The sequence below is a fragment of the Python bivittatus genome, unplaced genomic scaffold, assembly GCF_059951505.1.
Source record: "Python bivittatus isolate LINGU-HERP-01145 unplaced genomic scaffold, Pbiv_v1 ctg000220_np1212, whole genome shotgun sequence".
NCBI classification, from domain to species: Eukaryota; Metazoa; Chordata; class Lepidosauria; order Squamata; family Pythonidae; genus Python; species Python bivittatus.
This window is the reverse complement of record NW_028277048.1, coordinates 1,788,622-1,808,669: the sequence shown is the minus strand read 5'-3', so window position 1 is coordinate 1,808,669 and position 20,048 is coordinate 1,788,622. Positions and strand designations below refer to the sequence as shown.

The window sequence follows — 20,048 nt, the reverse complement described above, 5'->3', positions numbered from 1 at the left end:
TGAAAATTTATGGCAAAACTCAACTATTTTCTCCCACAACTCTTGTTTTAAAAGAAGTATGCATGGAAGGACTTTTTTTTAAACCACAATTTATAATAGGAGCAAAAGAAAAAGGCAGTTTTAAAATAGGCTGTGAAATTCCCAATGGGGAGATCAAAAATTCTGGAGCAAAAAGATTATTGGAAGCTGAAGTTATGAGCTGTCTTTGTCCAACAGAACCTGTGGGGTGGGCCAGAAGTGCTTCCTCAAGCCCAGAACTAGGCTGAGCTCCAAATCTCTGGAGGACCCAACTCTCCCTCACAATCCTTTTCCTAGCTCGCTGTTGGTACTTGGTGTGTTCTTAACTCTGTGTGTGAAAATCACAGCAAAATCTCCAGCAGGGGATGGAAGTTAACTCTGGTCTCTTAGGATGAACTGCCTAGATTCTGGCACCAGGACCTGAATCAATATTCAAGGCCTTTCCAGATGTTGCAGAGTTGCAACATGAAAGCAAACTGAGCCCCTATGGATCAGTTGATGCCTTCTGGGGTGCTTGCTATCTTATTTGTCTGAGATTCTTCCTGCTGCAATTGCAAGGTTGATTGCAGAAAGGGAACTTTTGTTTTCAGAGTAGTGAGTGTTGCTGTTGGAAGAGCTGTGTTGTTTTGGGTTTTGTTGCAAGGGGTGGTCTGCAAGGTGATAGGAAAGGATGCCTGGTTCATCCCACTCCTGAAATCCTGGTGTGGTGGCTGGGGGAACAGGACTAAAAGAAAACAACACCTAAAATAACCCATGATTTAAGTTTGTTCCTGTGGTCGGTGAGTGGAAATTGCAGACAAAGGCAAGGAGATGATAACCTTAATTAAACCAGGAACCACTGGGGAACGCATTACTTCCCTGAGATGTCTAATTAAGGCTAAAGACTCCCCCAAGTCAAGTTTGATTCCTGGTGGCTATATGGACAAATCCATCTAGTTGCTTGGAAACAATACAGAAGTGATTTACCACTCTCGTCTTCCAGGATGTTTTTTCAATTTCCCAGTCTTGCCTTCAGCCTTGGGATTTCCTGGTGATCTTTCGACCTGCCAATAAGAAATGAAAAAAGTACAGGCAACAAACCCAAGAAGCTTTCCTCTGTACATTTCTATGGGGCTGGCACAATGCTGCTGAGAAGTTAGATTGAAAGCTGAAAAATTGAGATTTGCAAAGAGAGAGAGAGAGAGAGAACCCAAACCCACTTTGAGCTTTATTAAAAAAAATCTAACATGCAGACAAAAATAAGTATAAATGAGTGAGCAAATCAGAAAAGCAAAGTGATCATAGTCTAACATTTAACCATGATTTCAACTTTCACAGTTTTGTGCCTCATAGCAAGATTTGACTTTCTGTCCCTAATGTCACAAAGAAGCGAAACTGTTATTATTTACTATTATTTTAGGTTTCTTCCAGCTACCAAATGGAACCATTGCTTCTTTTAGAGCAACCAATGCCTGGTGTGACTAAATGCAAATCTATAGAATTCACTCCAAGTTACAACTTAAGAGAAAACTGGTACAAAATATTTTATAGGTGGTATACAGCTCAGTCAATAACTGCCAAGATAGATAAATCATATAGTAATAAATGCTAGAAATGCTATGATACAGAAGGAATATTTTACCATATGTGGTGGACATGTAAAAAAATTCAAAAGTACTGGAAAGAAATACACAGATAAAATTCAGAGAATTTTAGAAGCCAAATTTGAATTGAAACCACATTTTGTTTTAACTAAATGTAATTCCAAGACAGATCAACAAAAAATATTACAATTTATGAAGATACCTGTTCACAGCTGGGAGGATAAACCTAGGAGAGGATTAGAAAACAGATCTGTTATCAACAATACCAGTTTGGGAACCTAAATTTGGAGAATATGCAGCACTAGCAAAATTAACAGCAACATTCACAACAGAAGTTTGACCAGATTTAAGGGAGAACGGCTTCCATATAATATATTATGCAACAAGGCAAACCTAAGCATTTAGAGTATGGTTTTTAAGGGGAAAAAGAATTGAGCAAAGAACTTAAATCAGAAATATATGAAAATTTTAAATGTTTATAAATATTATATATTTGTTGGAGAACAGCAAAGGGGAAGTTAGAAACCAAGTATTTACTTATAATGTTTTTAGTAGTTTGTCACATATTTTTTTAAAAAATTGTGGATGGTTGGATGGTCAGAGACAAAATGAGTAAGTAAAATGCAGGTCTATAAAGCAATCACCATATACTTAAGTAGCATTACATCCAGGGTCTCCAACATGATGCCTGAGTACCAGTGTGCCCATGAATAATTTCCTTGACACCCCCAAGCTCCAGTTGAATATAATTGTTTATATATATATATATATATATATATATATATATATATATATATATATATATATATATGGGTGGGGTGGGACTGTTTTGTTGTTAAGCAAAATTCCAGCCTCCTGCACTGCCTTGATTTTCAATACTTGGCCCCTAATGGGCTCTATAAGCTTTCTTGGGACTGCAGCCCAAGGTTTGCTTTGGAAATGCACCAACGGTCTTGAAAAAAAGACAATAGCAGGGAGTATCCCATGGAGGAAGGGGTTTGGATGGGATGTTAAGCAGCATGATTCTGCTGTTCCCATTATGTGATTGTGTAAGCTCCTCAGCAGCTATGGTAAGAATGCAGATGTTATTATTCACAGAACTCCAAATATGCTACCAGCCCCAAAAGTATGGAGATTATGTTAGATACCCTAACAGTGAGTGAGTATCTGCGCAACTGGAGGTGTAAGTTCCATTTTAATCACAAAGGATGGTCTTCAGGAAGCTAGATGAAGAAGCGATCTTCACAGAGGAGCCAAGATAGCCTACATGCTGGACATAGCCTGAAAGATACTTGACTCCAAGTTTCTTTTATTCTTTTTTCCATACTACTGTAGTGCTTATTCACAGAATTCACAATACTTTTGTCTTATGCTATTTCTTTCAATACCAATATGTCTTTATTTTTCCTATATACTCTTATGATGAATTGTGAGTTTATTTTGAGTTTTGTTCTGCATTATAAGTTATCAAGAAAGAAGGCAGTCTTATGTAGCTGTACATACTATGTATTGTTTTTTTAAAAACTGATTTATTTATATGATTAAATGGCCACCCATCTCACAACAATGACTGTGGATGGTGCACAAGAATTAAAATCTGAACCACAACATACAATCCCCAGTGCCCAAGGACAAAACAATAACCCCAGTCACAAAAAACACATCAACAGCAGCAGAGATCACCTAACCTCCTGACCCAAATGCCTGGGGAAACAGCCAAGTCTTCAGCACCTTACGAAAGGCTAGCAGGGTCAGGACCCCCCAGATCTCCAGAGGAATGCTGTGGTATTGGGTAAGCATTGCACGGAGAAAGCACAACTCTGAGGTCCAACAAGATGGTGTTGTTTAATAGAAGGCACTTGGAGCATGCCCCCTCTGCTAGATCTGGTGGGCTGAGATGAGACAATGGAAGAGAGGTGGTCCCACAAATAACCTGGTCCTATGCCACATAGAGGTTTATAGGTAATAACCAGCAACCTGAATTGCACTCAAAAGCCTACTTGGGGCCTGTGCAGCCATGTTATATGAATGTAATGAGAAATGTTAAAAGCTGCCTGCACAGCTGCATTCTGGACCAGCTGCAGCTTCTGAGTGCTCTTCAAGGTTCAATTTGGTTCATTTACCCTCCCATTTATCTACAAATTAAACCATGGCCTGATTCACCTGTGCTAAGCCACAACATAGTTGTTTGCTTTGGGCATGTTATGAGAACTATGTGCTGCTCTGGCATGTAAACCATGATTTATGGCTTAGTGCTATGTGTGCATTCAGCCATTGTGGGTTAGTCAACAAATATTGGTTAGAAAAATCATGGCTTCATACAGTGAGTGAATATTGCTTGTGCATAAACAAAAGTGTCTATATACATTGTTCCCTGTTTTCCAGACTTGGAATATTATATATTACTGTATGGCACTTGGTCATTTTGTAATCGAGCTATGTATTCTATTGCATTCCTTAGTATGCGCCCACAAAGCAGTAATATTGATTTCTCATAAACAAAAAGACCTCTAGAGTGCAATAATCCTGTTGCCTCTCTCCTCTTTCAGAGCCCAAAGAACCACTGGAGAAAACTGAATATTCAGTTCTTGACTCCCTTCAGGCAGAACAGGTGGTTCCATGCCTCTCTCAAGAACCTAAACTGGATGCGCAGAAGGAGGGAGAGGATCAAGGTAAGAAAGTGGGATGGAGAGAGGTGCCATGGAATCCTCTGACAAGCTGATACTGCCACCTCCCTCTGTTTTTCTATAGCTTCATCCATTGCAGGGATCCGGTCAATTATGAAGAAGAAGGAAGAACCTACGGAAATTCTGACTAGCAAGAAAAGCCTCCAGTTTGTGGGTGTCAATGGAGGGTAAATCTCAGTTCCAGAATTATAAACAGAACAGGAAGTTCCCAGTTCATTCCTCAATTCCCCAGTTGAGGAAGCATGGCATACGGGTTTTTAGCAGCAGAAACAGCTTTCCCATCTTGTTTGTTTCCTTACCTTTAATCTGGAGTTCAGAGAAGCAATATCCCATCCTCACCTCAAAGAAATCCAACACCTGAACAGTTTTGTCAGAGTTTGTACAAGAGTCCTATCATAATCCATCACTGGGAGGGAGCTTTACTTACGCTTGCTGCTTTCCTTGTAAGCTGCTGTTTGTACCAATAGGGACCTTCATTGTCCCAATGTGGCCTGTGAGATCCCAAATCACCTGGCATCTCTAAAGTTCTCCATTCTGAAGTGCTGTGGTGGCTCACAGCCAGGGTTCCCCTAGTCTCTGCCTGCTCTGGGGAGAATCTGGGATAGCTTCTCAAGCATCTTTTGGCCTGTTTCTCAGCCCTGTATCGTTCCAGGTATGAGTCCACCTCTTCTGAGGACTCCAGCACAGCTGAGAACGTCTCAGACAATGAAAGTACTGAGAGTGAATACCATGAGGCGAGTGAGGGCCTCCCTGCTGGGCAGGGAGTTGTAGCTGAAGCCTCGAAGCTTTCTGGAATAACCACAGACACCCCACATCCTGGAGACCCTGTCGAGATGGGGAAAATAACTACAGCAGAAGGTCCCAGCAAGGAACCAGCAGGCAAAACTGGGTAACCATTAGCTTGGACATCTTCAGAGCTCAAGGCTCTGTATTGTGCTCTGCAGGCACTTATACATGGCCACTGGTGCCACTCCCCAACTCTTTGAAAGCAATTTGAAGCTGACCTGCAGCTATCTTCATACAGTACTCTGCTGACCCCAAACTCCAAAAAATAAAAAATTGTCCTGCTACTATTTGATAATTATTGTTGCCAACATTCAGCAGCAGGATATGTGAGGGTCACAAATGGCCCTTCCCTGCTTTACACAGTGTCCAGCCCTGAAAATAGTTTCAGAATTCTTTATTTCTTGGGTAAAATAATTCTCTCCGTGTGTTGTATTTTAAAGGTGCCAACAGTTGTTGTACAACTGCCATTTAATTGTAATCCTGAACTAGCACAAAACAGAACAATTCACTGTAAATTCTGTCTCTGTGTACCACTTTTCCCTCTAAGAGGTGCTTCCTAGTAATCTGGCTCACATGTAATCCTAAACCAGGATTTAGGATTATTGCTCTGTGTAATCTTGAACAAAAACTTGGCTCACATATTCCCTCTTCTTCCTCCTTCTTTCACTTTATCTAAATTGTGTAATATATGAACAAAAGATTTACAGCAAACTTTCCAGTGAATTACTAAACAAGCTGACCACAAACTTTGAACTGGTATGCTGGATAGTTTTAAGGTAAACATAGTTTGTACAGGATCTTGTTCAAACTTAAAAAACAAGCCAGAATCATGGGAAGTGAAAGTGAATCCTGCTTAACTCTTCCTTGTAGCCATCCAAAAGGGAAAGTGGGAAGAGTACATGAGCTGTTTTCTGCACATAATGGTAAATACTAGCATTAGTAATACATGTAAATGCAGGCAGGAGCTAATTTTCCCCCCCTTTTTGCTTTCTTTTGATAACCAGATTGGGTCTCAGCAAAGAGTTGCTTTCAGCCTGTGCAGTTCTTCAGAAATACCTAGAAAATGGCAACCCACATATGGATGAAGAGACGGTATGCATATATTTCTAAAGCTGAGGTGATAGAGAGAAATTAACAAATAAAATAGCCTCTGCTGATACCCTGCATGTTTGCCAGAGGAAAATAATGAGCAACAGAAATACTGAAAAGGCACAGAGCATTCAGCAAGCAAAAGTAGGCCCTAACTATGGCTTACCTGCCTCTTCTGTTATTCCTTTTTCTTATTTGTCCCACGGCAGAAATTAGCTTATACCTCAATGCTCCACTATTGGCTCAAGCTTTCCTGCCACAAAGAAGCCGACCCAGAGCTGATCTCGCTACACTTGACGGCTTTCCAGGCGGTTTCCCCGCAGTTGCTAGAATTCATCATCAATGTGGCGGATGCCAACGGCAACACGGCCCTGCATTACACTGTCTCGCATTCCAACTTCCCTGTGGTCGCAAAGCTGCTTCAAACAGGTAGGCGGGGACAGAAGAAGACGGGGGGGAGGCAGCCCTTTGAGCAGAAGAGCCCACCTGAATGGACAGAAATAGCTGTTCCGGGCAGCCCTTTTGACCCGTGTGCTTTGGTCACTTTGGGCTCTAGAGCCCAGGGTGACTTCAAAGTCACAGGAGCCTAAGAGTTTGAAGGTAGGCTGGTGAGGACATTCTGAATTCTGAGAACGTGTTGCAGTGCTGTCATATGATAGCTGTCATGGACAAAATGATTTGCCGGCTTAAAAAATAGCTCCCAAATATGGTTTGACAGAGTCGCCACACTCATATAAGTCCTGCATTGCAGCCTCCCTAACCTTTGTTTTCTAAGAAAGCCTATGGAGCCAGTCTTGGATCCAGAGGCATTTTTGAAATAAATATGAGGCAATTGGTTGGCATATTGCCTCACCATGTATCCGTTTTCCACTTCATGTTTTAAATTAGGAGAATCTTTTTAAAAAGTTAAATGGTGCAGGAAACCTGCTGTGCACCAAGGGACATTCTGCAGGCACCATGTGGCATGCCCTGGTTTCGGTGGATGTAAAAGAATTAAGGCTATGTACTGTATTTATTTGCATTTAGTATACATCCATCCTCCATGGAATTTGGACTAGAACTTTAGCACTGACAATCACCCCGTGAAGTAAAAGGGGCTGAAGGGGAAAGAGACTCACCAAGACCACCCAGCGTAGATATTTAAGGCCGGATTTCCCACCTCACAGACCAATGCTCTGGCCACAGCAGTACCTCAGTCTATCAGTGAGAAACTGGTGGGCTGGGACTTCGGAGGGAAAAAGTTAGGCCTAATGCAAGGAAAATAATGCAAGGAGTGAGGATTTTTCCAAAAGCAGCAGGAAGATGCCCTGGCTAAATATCTGGAAGATGCTCATAAGAAGGTCAACTCTTTGGGGAATCTGGGGGAAAGGTGTAGGATTTATGTCAGGAGGGCAGTATGCTGGGAAATATTTTCTTTTTTCCTTTTAACATTTAAAGGAATCTTGGCATACTTCTCTGATGTTACTCAGTTGTTTGGTATATATTTCTCTGTGTGAACTTTTAAAATGTACTACCCTACTTTATCTTTCTTAAAGTGCAGTTATCGTGTTTGTGTTCAAAATGGAGATTTTGTAGATTTTTTACCAGAGAAAGGCAGATAGTAATGGACTCTATCCAGTAAGGCCTTCTGTTCCAAGATGGAGTCCGTCTGGCAGATTTTTCAGTTTCTTTAACTTCCCTTTAACTTCTAAGGAACTTCCTTTCCTTAGAGACATTATAAAACAAATGCTTACCACTGTTTCCTAGCAGCACAGTTGAGACTACAGAACCCACCATGCCCCAATATTTATTTCCAGAGGGATAAGGTTTCTAATACTGTCTCGCTGTTCTAGGTTTGTGTCATGTGGACCAACAGAACAAAGCTGGCTATACAGCCATCATGCTCACAGCACTGGCTGCCTCACAGACCGAAAGTGACATGGAGACTATTGTGCAGCTACTGAACAGGGGCAATGTGAATGCCAAAGCCAGCCAGGTACCAACATTCCCCATAGTTTCTTGCAAGACTGGGGAGCCATGAGGAGGAGGAGGAGGAGGAGGAGGATGACTACCAGGAAGTAGTAATCATACTCTCACATGGGTGTGTGGGGATTGTTCAAAATTTTTTAAAATGCTATTAACTGGCTGCAATAGATATAAAAAATCATCATAAATATAGAGTTCATGCTTCTTAAATATTTCAGATTGTTCTTGATGCACATGCTTTCTAAAGACTAGGCATTGTAGCAGGCTTTTCCCCACCCTGCATTTAGCTGCCCCTTAACACCCTTGGGTTCCCTCCCCACTCCTGCAGGCTGGGCAAACAGCATTGATGTTAGCTGTCAGCCACGGGCGTCTAGAGATGGTGCGTGCCTTGCTAGCAAGTGCTGCAGATGTCAACTTGCAAGATAATGATGGTTCCACTGCACTGATGTGTGCCTGTGAACACGGCCATGCTGAGATTGTCCGCCTGCTGTTGGCTACCCCTGGATGTGATGTTGCCCTGTCAGACAATGTAAGTCCTGTTTATGTTTCTGCTGCTGCTGCTGCTACTTCTGCTGCTGAATTTTTAGGTGGAAATTTGAGGACAAGGAATCCTTGTCTTCTACCTCAGTGGCCATAGCAAAAACCCTGCACGATAGATTTAGTTCAGTTCCTCAGGAAAATAAGCAGACTTACTCAGGGCCAAAGTTTAGTACTGGACTATATGAAGCAATTAGTAATTATTTCTCATTGTTGAGTAACTGCAGCTCAATCTTAGGAGAGAGAGAGAGAGAAGGAGGCAGTGCACATTGGGAATAATATAATCAAGACATTATGTACTTCCTCATTTGATTGTCAGATTCAAGTAATTCTGTTCTAACATCCCATACACACACCAGCCTCCCTGGTCCTATGTATGGCAGGGCCTTCTACTCTAATTTACCACAGTTATTCTATTATCTAGCTGTGTGAACATAAGAAAATAACAATTGTGTGGCTGATCAGACCCCATGTGCGCACTGCCGAACATCCTCGTTCCCACGGAAAGAGGCCAGGCAGCTGTTTGCCCTTATGTGCAGAGTGTGGTGGGGATGGTTCTCTTGTCTTTGGGGTGAGTATTAGGAAGTTCCAGTTAGCACTTCTGGAGAATACTCATCTATTCTATTTATTGCATTAATAACCTTTTGTCAGGGAGCTCAAGATGGCATACATATTTCCTAATTTTATCTCTGCAGTCTTGTGAAGTAGATTGAGTGAGAGGGAATGATTGGCTCAGGGTTAGCCAACTATGGTAAAGAACCTGAGTCTCCCTAGTGCAAGTCTAGTACTGTACCTTAACCCTATATTAACAGTTCATAGATCTGTATGGCTCAGTCCCAGATACCATTTCCTGGAATTCCAGGAAGTGGGAGGGCAACCAAAATTATTCCTATTTAGCAATTCCTCTTTGACAAAAACAAGGGTCCCATAAGCCCTACCATCATTGTGTAAGGTTTGCCCCGTTCGACAGAGAAACTCTCGTGACACGTGTGGTTCACAAAGAAGGTTTACTCATGCGTAACGTAGTAGTCACAAGCAAAGCCAGGACTGGCTTGGTACAATTGCATCACTTGTTATATTCCCCCCTTCCCGCGCTTTTTTCCCGCCCCGCGATCACGTTGCAGCTGCGGATTATCGGCCCCCAATAATCCCCCTTGATTGTTCATGATGGCAGGATCGGTCAGGGTCCATTGTCCTTGATTGCCAGTCCCCCTCCGGCTGGGTTGGTTCCTCCCCGTTACGTGCAAGCCCGCGGGTTCTGTGCTGCGTTGCGATCTTGTTTCGCTGCCTGCGGCCCCGTTCATTGCTGGCTCGCGCCGTTATCAGTTTATAGTTAAAAGCTTCCGCTGCGGTTTTCCTGTTTGGCTGGGCGCAGGTGGCCCGTTAATTAGCGGCGCTTTCAGTTCCTCTTTTCCCCGCTAGCTACCGCTGGTGGATTCCGCGTGGTCTGGCTGCGAGCTTCCCTGAAGCCCCGTGCTTCCCTGAAGCCCCGTGCTGACCGAACCTGACATACCGCCCCCCTGAAGACAATTCCCCCCCCGGCTCTATTTCGGCTTCCCGGGGTATTTTTTGTAAAAGTCCCGCACTAGGTCCGGTGCCCTTATGTGGGTTTTACTCACCCATTCGCTGTGGGACTTGGAAAAATGTTTCCATTGCACTAGGAGCTGGGTCTGCCCCTTGTGCCTCCGGGCGTCCAGTATCTGGCTGATCTCGAAATGCTGCTCCCCCCCGACCATGATGGGTGGTGGCACTCCCTCTGTCTTGTGCCAGGCGTTCCCCGGCTGGTGCAGCTTTAGCAGGCTGCAATGGAACACCGGGTGGATCTTCCCGAGGCTTTTCGGGAGCGTCAGCCTGACGGTTACTGGATTGATGACCTCTGCAATGGGGAACGGCCCCACAAACCTCGGGCTGAGTTTTTTCGATGCCTGTTGCGTCTTTAGGTTTTTGGTTGACAGATACACCTGGTCCCCCACTTTCCACTGCTCCTTGGGGAGCCTCTTGCGGTCCGCGTGTTTCTTGTAGTCGGCTTTGGCTCTTTGCAATGCTGCGTGCGCCGCTCGCCGGGTCGCGTCGATTTGGGCGAACCAGGCGTCCAGGGAGTTGATCTGGGATTCCGGCTGAGGCAACTCCGGCATGGGGACGAAGTCTCTCCCGGTGGCTACTTTGAACGGAGAGAACCCGGTACTCTTGTGGACGGCGTTGTTGTATGCCACTTTCGCGAATGGTAGTAGCTCCGCCCAATTGTCCTGTTGGTGCCCCACGTAGCAGCGCAGGTACTGTTCGAGCCCCCCGTTCAGGCGTTCCATGGCTCCGTCCGTCTGCGGATGCGCCGCGGAAGAAAGGGCTTGTTTCGTCCCCACCCGCTTCAGGAACTCCCTCCAGAACCGCGCTATGAAGTTGCCGCCCCGATCGCTGACGACCCGTCGGGGCGCGCCGTGGAGCCGGTAAACATGTTGCACGAACAGTCTCGCCAACCCCTCTGCCGTGGGGACTCGCCGGCACGCTACAAAGTGCGCTTGTTTAGAGAATAAGTCCGTAACCACCCAAATGGCGGTCTTCCCCTTACTCTCCGGGAGCTCTACTATGAAGTCCATGGCGACCTCTTGCCATGGGCCGTCGGGTTCCGCTACCGACTGGAGTAGCCCTCTAGGTTTGCCTTTGGCCCCTTTCGCCGTCGCGCACATCGGGCAACCCCCCGAGTACGCCTCCACGTCCTTACGGAGCGTGGGCCACCAAAACTGCCGCCGGATTAAGTGGAGCGTCTTTACGAAGCCGTAATGCCCCGCACTCCGGCTGTCGTGGGCTCTTTCCATGACCTCCCGTCGGCAACCCTCGGGCACGTACAGCTTTCCTTCGTGCCACCACAACCCCTCTTGGCTGGTTAGCGCCTCTCGGTTCTGCTTGAGCCAAGCGTCCTGCTCTGCCGCCTCCGCGAACCCTTGCCTTACTTCAGGCGCCGCGTCCCGTCGCTCCCCCTTGGTCTGGCTTCGGGTCACCGCCTTTGCAGCCAGTCTGCTGGCAGGGATGATGGAGTCCACGATCTCCTCCCGTAGGCTGGCGTGCTGGGGCATGCGAGACAGTCCATCTGCTAGGAAGTTGCGCTTCCCGGGGATGTGTTTTAGTGTGAACCTGAACCTCCCGAAGTATTGGGACCACCGCGCCTGTTTGGGGGATAGCTTACGCGGGGTCTTCAGGGCCTCGAGGTTCTTATGGTCCGTCCACACCTCGAACGGTTCAGCTGCCCCCTCCAGTAGATGCCTCCACGTGGCCAGTGCCCACTTGACTGCGTACGCCTCTTTCTCCCACACCATCCACCTCCTCTCCGTCTCGGTGAATTTGCGGGAGGCGTAGGCGCATGGGTGGATGGCCCCTCCGGGCTGGGCTGGAGCAGGACTGCCCCCGTTGCCACGTCTGACGCATCTACTTGGATTATAAACCGCCGATCTGGGTCGGGATGGCGCAGGATCGGCTCCGCTGTGAACCACCGTTTTAGCTCCTCAAACGCCCCCTGGCATTCTGCAGTCCACGCAAGTGCCATGCTGGGCTTGGGGGGTTTCCCAGTGCCCTTGGTCTTTAGCAGGTCGGTTAGGGGAAGGGCGATTTGGGCGAAGTTCGGGATAAACTGTCTATAGAAGTTCGCAAACCCTAGGAAGCTTTGGAGTTGCCTCTGGGTTCGCGGCGCTTCCCAGCCCAGGACATCCTTTACTTTCGCCGGGTCCATCTCAATTCCCCGGCTGGATATTCGGTAGCCGAGGTAGTCTAGTTGCTCTCGATGGAACTCGCATTTCGATAGCTTCGCGTACAGCTGTGCCTTCAGCAGTCTCTGGAGCACCGTGCGCACCAGGCTCACGTGCTCCGCCAGGGTTTCGGTGTAGATGAGGATGTCGTCCAGGTAGACCAGGACGCCCCGGTAGAGTAGGTTGTGCAGCACCTCATTTATTAGCTTCATAAATACCCCCGGGGCCCCTTTTAATCTGAACGGCATCACGGAAAACTGGTAGCTTCCGAGCGGCGTGTTGAACGCCGTCTTCCACTCATCTTTTGCGCGGATCCTGACTCTGAAGTAAGCTTCGCGCAAGTCCAGTTTTGTGAACACCCTCCCCTTAGACAGATGCGACATCAAGTCCTTCATCAGGGGGAGGGGGTATTTGTACTCCGTGCTGATTGCGTTCAGCCCCCGGTAGTCCACGCACATTCGGAGCGAGCCATCCTTCTTCTCCCGGAATAGTACCGGGGCCGCTAATGGTGACTTCGCGGGTTGGATGAATCCCCGCGCTAGGTTCTTGTCTATGAACTCCCGCAGAGCCCCCATCTCTCTCCTTGACAGGGAGTACATTTTCGGCTTAGGCAGGGTCGCCCCTGGCTCTAACTCGATGGCGCAATCACTGGGCCGGTGTGGTGGGAGCTGGTCGGACTCCTTCTCCCCGAACGCTGCCGCCAGGTCTCGATACTGCCTCGGGATTCCGCCGCCCGTCGTGGGTTCCCCGGGCCCGGCCTCTCTCTTTGCGGTTGTCTCGCCAGTCGCCGCTGCCTCCCCACGCCTCGGGATCGTTGCGGGTCTCCGGGGTCCCGGCGCTGCTGCTGCTGCTGTTGCCGGCCGGGTCTCAGGCTCTGTCTGCTCTCGCCCCGTCTCCCGGTGTCCCGGATCCTCCACTTGCCCGTCTGTGGTTGCGGCCGCACCCGTCTCCACGGCTCGGTCCCCTCTGCTCTCGCACTTCGCCGGTCTGTCGACCCCGAACTGCACTGCCTCCGCCGTCCAGTCGACCCGTGGGTTCCGTCACCGCAGCCACGCCAAGCCAAGTACCACCGCGTAGTCGGCCACCGGGACCACCACAAATCTCAGTTCTTCCCGGTGACTCCCGATCGTCATCTGGACCGGCTCGGTGTAATACTGAGCTGGCCCCCCCCCTGCCAGTGTGCCGTCTAGCTGGCTGAATGCAATGGGCTCCCGGAGGCGCCTCAGCTGTAGTCCGAGCCCCGAGACCACAGCTGGGTGCATCAAGCAGTGGGTGCAGCCTGAATCCAGTAGCGCCCGCAGCTGTGCCTCCCCTCCGGATCTCACCCCCCGGATGTGTATTCTCACCCGGAACGGAGGGCAGTCCTCATCTCCTATTGGGTCCGCGCGCCTCGACTCCCCTGCTCGCACTGGGACGCCGTTCAGTGCGAGCGCGCCTCGTTTCCCGCCGGCTCCGAGTCCTCTCCGGAGGACGCCGTCTCCGGGGTCGACCGCCCCCCACGTCCTTTCTCGGTCACCACCGCCACTGCCCTCTTCCGCGGTCGGTCGCCGGCCCTTTTCCCGGTCGCACGCGGGGGCTTGACTTCAGGCCGTGGTGAGGCTCCTTCCCGCTCCGTCGGGCACTGCGCCGCTCGGTGGCCTCTGCCTCTGCACCGGAAGCACAGGTCCAGGGCTCTGGTCGCCTCTCGCACCCTGGTGGACTGCCGCCAACTGCTCCGCCTTTCCTCGGGGGTTCTCTCCCTCGGCTGGTCCCTCGGCTGGTCCCGTCGCCTCGCGCTCTGTTGGATCTGCCGCCATGCCGATTCCGCCGTTCCGGCCAGCCAGATCCAATCTTTCACTGTGGACGGGTCGTCCCGCCCCAGTGCCCGCTCCAGGATCTCTGGATTGAGCCCCCTCTTAAAATACTTCACCCTCAGGGACTCCGGCCAGTCCGTGAGCTTCTCTGCCAACCTCCGGAACTCCAGGGCGTACTCTGATACCGACTTGCCCCGCTGTCTGAACTGCAGGATGTCGTCCTCCGCCCGCTTGGCGCTCAATGTGTCCTCGAATCTGTCCCGGAGCGCCTGCATGAAGTCCGGGAAACTCCGTAGTTCCGCCGCGTTGGCATCGTATAGTCCGATCACCCAACTAGCTGCTTGACCATCTAGCAGCTCGGCCACGTAGGATACTCTATCCTCGTCCCTAGCGAATAGGTGACCACCCCTCTGCATGAACCCCCTAACGTGCGTCAAAAAGTGCGGCAGCTGTTCAGGGTCCCCTGAGAACTTCCCAGTGATACCTCGAAGTCTCAGGGCGTCTGCTGCCCGTCGGTCCACCGACCGGGGCATCGTGGGCGGTGCCGGCTGAGGTGCTGGACCACCACCCCTGTTGCTCGCCCCTCGCTCACCGCCGGTGGTCCCACTCTCTGTAGCAGGGTCTGGAGCATTGCCTCCATGGTGTCTAGGCGCCGCTCGACTCTCTCCTCTAGTCGGCCGAACTTCTCGTCCCACTCGCGGTTCCGGGGCCCTGAACCTCGGGTCATCGTGATGCCTGAACCGTCTGGCCCTTGGTTCACGCCCATCGACCACCGCTCGGCTGGAGGGCGCCCGGTCCTGGCCGCTGTCCCGTCGCTCCTGGGTGGCTCTGACCGTCCCTCCTCGAGCCTGGGTTCCTCGTGCTCCAGCTGACCCACGGATTCCTCGTCGCTGGTCATGCCTGTATTGGAAAAGGAGACGCTCCTCGGTGGTACCAGGTAGCGCTAACGGTGAGTCCTGGCTTTATGTAAGGTTTGCCCCGTTCGACAGAGAAACTCTCGTGACACGTGTGGTTCACAAAGAAGGTTTACTCATGCGTAACGTAGTAGTCACAAGCAAAGCCAGGACTGGCTTGGTACAATTGCATCACTTGTTATATTCCCCCCTTCCCGCGCTTTTTTCCCGCCCCGCGATCACGTTGCAGCTGCGGATTATCGGCCCCCAATAATCCCCCTTGATTGTTCATGATGGCAGGATCAGTCAGGGTCCATTGTCCTTGATTGCCAGTCCCCCTCCGGCTGGGTTGGTTCCTCCCCGTTACGTGCAAGCCCGCGGGTTCTGTGCTGCGTTGCGATCTTGTTTCGCTGCCTGCGGCCCCGTTCATTGCTGGCTCGCGCCGTTATCAGTTTATAGTTAAAAGCTTCCGCTGCGGTTTTCCTGTTTGGCTGGGCGCAGGTGGCCCGTTAATTAGCGGCGCTTTCAGTTCCTCTTTTCCCCGCTAGCTACCGCCGGTGGATTCCGCGTGGTCTGGCTGTGAGCTTCCCTGAAGCCCCGTGCTTCCCTGAAGCCCCACGCTTCCCTGAAGCCCCGTGCTGACTGAACCTGACACATTGCAGCTTTATCTATCTTCTTGCCTTCTTCTGCAGGATGGCAGCACAGCTCTCTCCATTGCACTAGAAGCAGGCCAGAATGACATCGCCATCATGCTGTATGCTCATCTGAACTTTGCCAAAGCCACATCACCGGTGAGTTGCCCCCTATAATTGCAGAAGCATCAGTCATAAAATGACTTGTAAGCCATTTTCTCCTGACTTCCCTGCTCAATCCAGGAAATTTCAGGGTAGAGCATTCCCAGTAGATAGCTATCCAGTCTTTGTTTAAGGATCTCTACCAAAGCCTGTAGGCAATGGATTCTTTTGTTCTTCCTAGTCTTCAGCCAAAATCTTCTCCTGCAATTTAAGCTCGTTAGAACATGCTCTCCCAGCCAACAGAAAAAGTCTTTGCCCTCTTCTGTGTGGTAGTACTACAAAGGGTAAACTTTTCTCCAAGCTAAACAGTTCCCTTAAGCTTTGCTCATAGGACTTGTTTTCCATAATCCTAACCATACTTGTTGATGTCCTCTTTCATTTTGTCTACAGCCATCTTTAAGTCCAAAGATAACAGCTACATAGTTCCAGATGAAATCTGGTTTAAGGCAGGATAAACTTCTTGTGACTAAAAAATTATGATTCTGGTAATGCAGTATTAAGTGGCATTATGCAGTATTAATGTAATATTAATTTTTGCAACTACATAGTGCTGCTGTTCAGTTTGTGATCAATGATCTCTAGTAAGATGGTTACCAAGCCAGTTTTTTTCATCGCATACCTGCATTTTGTTATACTTTATTTCCTTAAGTGCAAACCTAAGTCCATTTCTTTCTGCTGGCTCTATTCTGATAATTTAGCCAAGTTTCCTTTCTATCAAAGTTATTTTGAATGTTGTTTCTCCCTTCTCAAGTGTTAAGTGTCCTTTTCAATTTCATATCATCATCATACCCAATTTGATAAGGGTTCTCTCTTTTTCCTGGATAGGCAAGTTTGTGTAGACCTTTTTAGAAACTATTGAATGGGAGACGGGGTACAGAATAGTGACATCACGATGTCACACAAACAAAGCAGAACTGGAACATGATTCAGAATCCCTGGAGGAGACTGACAGTCAGGGCATTTGGTAATGTATTTTCCCATTTAATAGAGGATGAGCAACTTTTTTGTGGATGCAGTTTAAAAAAAATTTTTTTTGTTGCATAGCTATGATGCCATGACATCACTGAGAAGATGAATCAGATTTTATTTTTTTTTACTTTTTTCCATGTTGGAGAATTTAATGTATCTTGTTTTGGTAAAAATCAGTGGAGAATCTGGTACCTTGACAATTGCCACCAGATATCAGTGAAGTGATATGGAGAATGGGCACTTGCAGCCGCATCAAGAGAATTCTAGGGCCTTATTTAACCCATTTTGCATATGGCCTCAGGGCAAATTCCTCATTCTTCTGTGTCTCCACATTCCATTCTGCATATTGAATATAATCCACCCCAAATGGCTGCTAGGCTCAATATGGAGTGGTAAGTGAGTAGGGGACCTGTGCATGTGGATTCCCATACACTGTTTAGTTCATGGAGCTGTTGTCAGACAAGGGAAAGGTTGATTAAAAATAATACAACAGGCTAAATGAGGCTGGAAAAAGTGTGTCTTTTTCATTAAGAAGCAATAATGAGGTGCTTTTTTTCAGGGTACCTTGAAGCAGCTGAAGCCTGAAAATGCAGCTGTGATATCCAGTGATACTGTACTCAGTAACCCAAAGTAGGATGATGGATTTATTGTTATCCCAAAGGTTTCTTACTTCCGCTTGAAAATGTGGCACAATCTGGATGAAGGAATATATACACATCATACAGATTGCCAATGTATACAATTCCCTAGAAATGCTACCTGTCCTTAGCTTCTCTCACTGCCTGCACCAGCTGAAATCTCGCCATCCGCTCAGTTCATAGGGAAAGGGAGCTGACCTTCCAGGAGAAGGAACTCTATCTATGAGCTTCATTTCTGCAGTGTGGTCTTGTATCCAGCTATGCTTGATCAGATGCAGTTATGCCAGATAGCGAGCCAAGGGGAAGATTGGCAGTTTAAGGTCTCTGGATGTTGCCATGGCTTTTCTGCTTCCTAGAGACTTAGGTATCTTTCCTTTTCATCCCAATTACTGAAGAAGCAAGGAGCTCTGCAGGGCACAAAAGGAGGCCAAAAGAACAACTGCAGTTTTCTTCCCCAAACCCTCAAAAGTAGTTTGACAGTGATCCACAGTCATTGTCATGGCTGCCAATTCAAACCGCTCCATACTCCCTTCTGATGACCAGTAAGAAAATGCAAAAAAACTTATTCTATCAGGGCCCACTCCTCCAAGTTTTTAGTTCTCCTTCTGTGCATTCCTCCGGATTTCCCAAAAACCTGAATGTTTGCTGTGAAGAGAACTGCAAGGCCTCTAAAGTCCTATGAAGTAATAGTTTCTGAGCACAGTGTGATGGCTGAAGAGTGGGAGATGCTGGCCAGGAGGCAGGGGAAAATCATCATGCCCACCATAGAGCTTTGATGCTTCAAAAGGGAAAAATCAGCATTTGAGCAATTTCAGATAGACCAAAGCTGAGTGGAAAATAAATCAGCTCAGCTGCCCAAACATAAAATCACACAAAATGGAGCTGATTCTTGTGCAATAAGATGCCAAGAACTTGGATAGTCTGTATAATGGTGATTCCATTCTGTTTGTTGTAGAGTGACCCAGCAGACTTTAGACCTATGTCTCTGCATGAACTTCTTGGGTAGAATCCCTTGCTTCTCTTCATCTTTGTTCCTCTTCCATTGTAAAAGGGCAAAATATTTTTAAGAGGCCAATGAAGGAGTGTCTCTCTAAATCAACTCCATAGATAATAGATAATCCTTTCATTTCCCGTTTTAAAGGCACAGAACCTCTGTATTTAATTTACTTGAAATAATTTTTGAAATCCCTAGCCTGTGTGAAACAGGATTTCTTACTTTTTTATTACAATGTAAAATCACAAAATAAGCAGTGTTTAAATGGATCTAAAATGAGTATTCACACTAAATTTTAAGATTTTATAAATTTGTCAAAATATTCGTATGACAAATGTATCATTGCATTTGGCAATGCAAGTCATAAAAGAATCACAGAACAAATACATACCACGCATAACAAACATGTACCCACTCCCAAGATTATAGCTATTTTTGGCCTAGGCCACAGATATATATATTTGTTTGGTTGATGTTGTTGTTTTAAATATAAAGGTGGAGTTACGCAAGGATGCTTGTGCACTGTTACACAGCTCTTATTTATTTAAACAAAGTTTGCACAGGAGATTTTCTCCCAGTGAATTGGACCCTTAGCCTGGAATAAAGATGACCTCTCTTTGTCATTTGCTCCATTCAATCAAATTTTCTGAAACTGAAGAGTTTTGATCCAAAAACAATATGTAATTGATATTATTTGCCTAAATGTCTACATCAATATTGGAAACTAGGCAAATCCATGCCTCTTGTTTGAAATCAGTCTTATTAACAGATGAAAATTGATATTCCATTTGCTTTGCAAGTTTAAAAGTCCTCTTCACTTAATTCTTTGTGTGTCAGATGCCAAACTTTACTTATGTCTCTCCTAACAAGAAGTATAATAAACAAGATGAACCATAGTGGTTTTTGTAATTGCTAATCATTTGAAATAATAAAGGGCACATCCTATTTTTATATCAATATATAAATATATAGTAATATACACCAAGAAAATGACTATATGTAAATTATTCCAATGCACATCAAATAGGGTTTTTTTTATAGAAGGCAACATCCAAAGTGTAGGGAAGAGGCTGGCCAGAAGAACTGTTGTCTTAGCTGCAAAACTGCTGGCTGATACTTTGCACAATTTATATTTTGCTTTGTGTAAAAGTTGTTAGAAACAAGTTGGGCTTTGTCTGAAGTTGGCTGGCTCTTCTGTGATTCTGAATACACAGATGGTACAAGTATTTCTTCTTAACAGTCATTATCTGTTGCTGCTTTGAAGCAAACATTTTAAAAGGCAACATGGAAGGTTTTAGAAACTTCAGAAATGCACGTCTTCAGGAGTGAATCTAAATATTGTATTTGAGATATTGCTTCATATACATGTAATCTCTTTTATAATTTCTATATGATATTTTCTATACATTTAAATGAACTTGATGCCATTTATATACATCATAATAAATAAAAATAGAATAGAGGACTGTCTCTGCTTCATCCATTACAGCTATGTGAAAAAATTTGTAGAAACATTATCATGCATTTCTTTCTCTGCACCAGAAATAAAACCCACCCAAACTCAG

General features: G+C 46.7%; 1 protein-coding gene across 6 annotated transcripts in view; it reads left to right on the top strand.

Moving 5' to 3' along the window:
- KANK2 (KN motif and ankyrin repeat domains 2) overlaps positions 1-19,337 on the top strand; it is a 69,316-nt gene extending 49,979 nt beyond the window's left edge. For 5 of the 6 annotated variants that reach the window (XM_088137628.1, XM_088137631.1, XM_088137630.1 and 2 more), the window contains 9 exons: positions 4,151-4,273; positions 4,353-4,455; positions 4,941-5,177; positions 6,079-6,166; positions 6,373-6,592; positions 7,996-8,138; positions 8,457-8,657; positions 15,781-15,879; positions 17,411-19,337. In XM_088137628.1, the coding sequence (XP_087993754.1) occupies positions 4,151-4,273; positions 4,353-4,455; positions 4,941-5,177; positions 6,079-6,166; positions 6,373-6,592; positions 7,996-8,138; positions 8,457-8,657; positions 15,781-15,879; positions 17,411-17,485 (1,289 nt within the window). In that variant the 3' untranslated portion in view covers positions 17,486-19,337. The remainder of the gene's footprint in view (positions 1-4,150; positions 4,274-4,352; positions 4,456-4,940; positions 5,178-6,078; positions 6,167-6,372; positions 6,593-7,995; positions 8,139-8,456; positions 8,658-15,780; positions 15,880-17,410) is intronic. The other variant, XM_088137632.1, reaches the window with a different exon arrangement.
- The last annotated feature ends 711 nt before the right edge of the window (positions 19,338-20,048 follow it).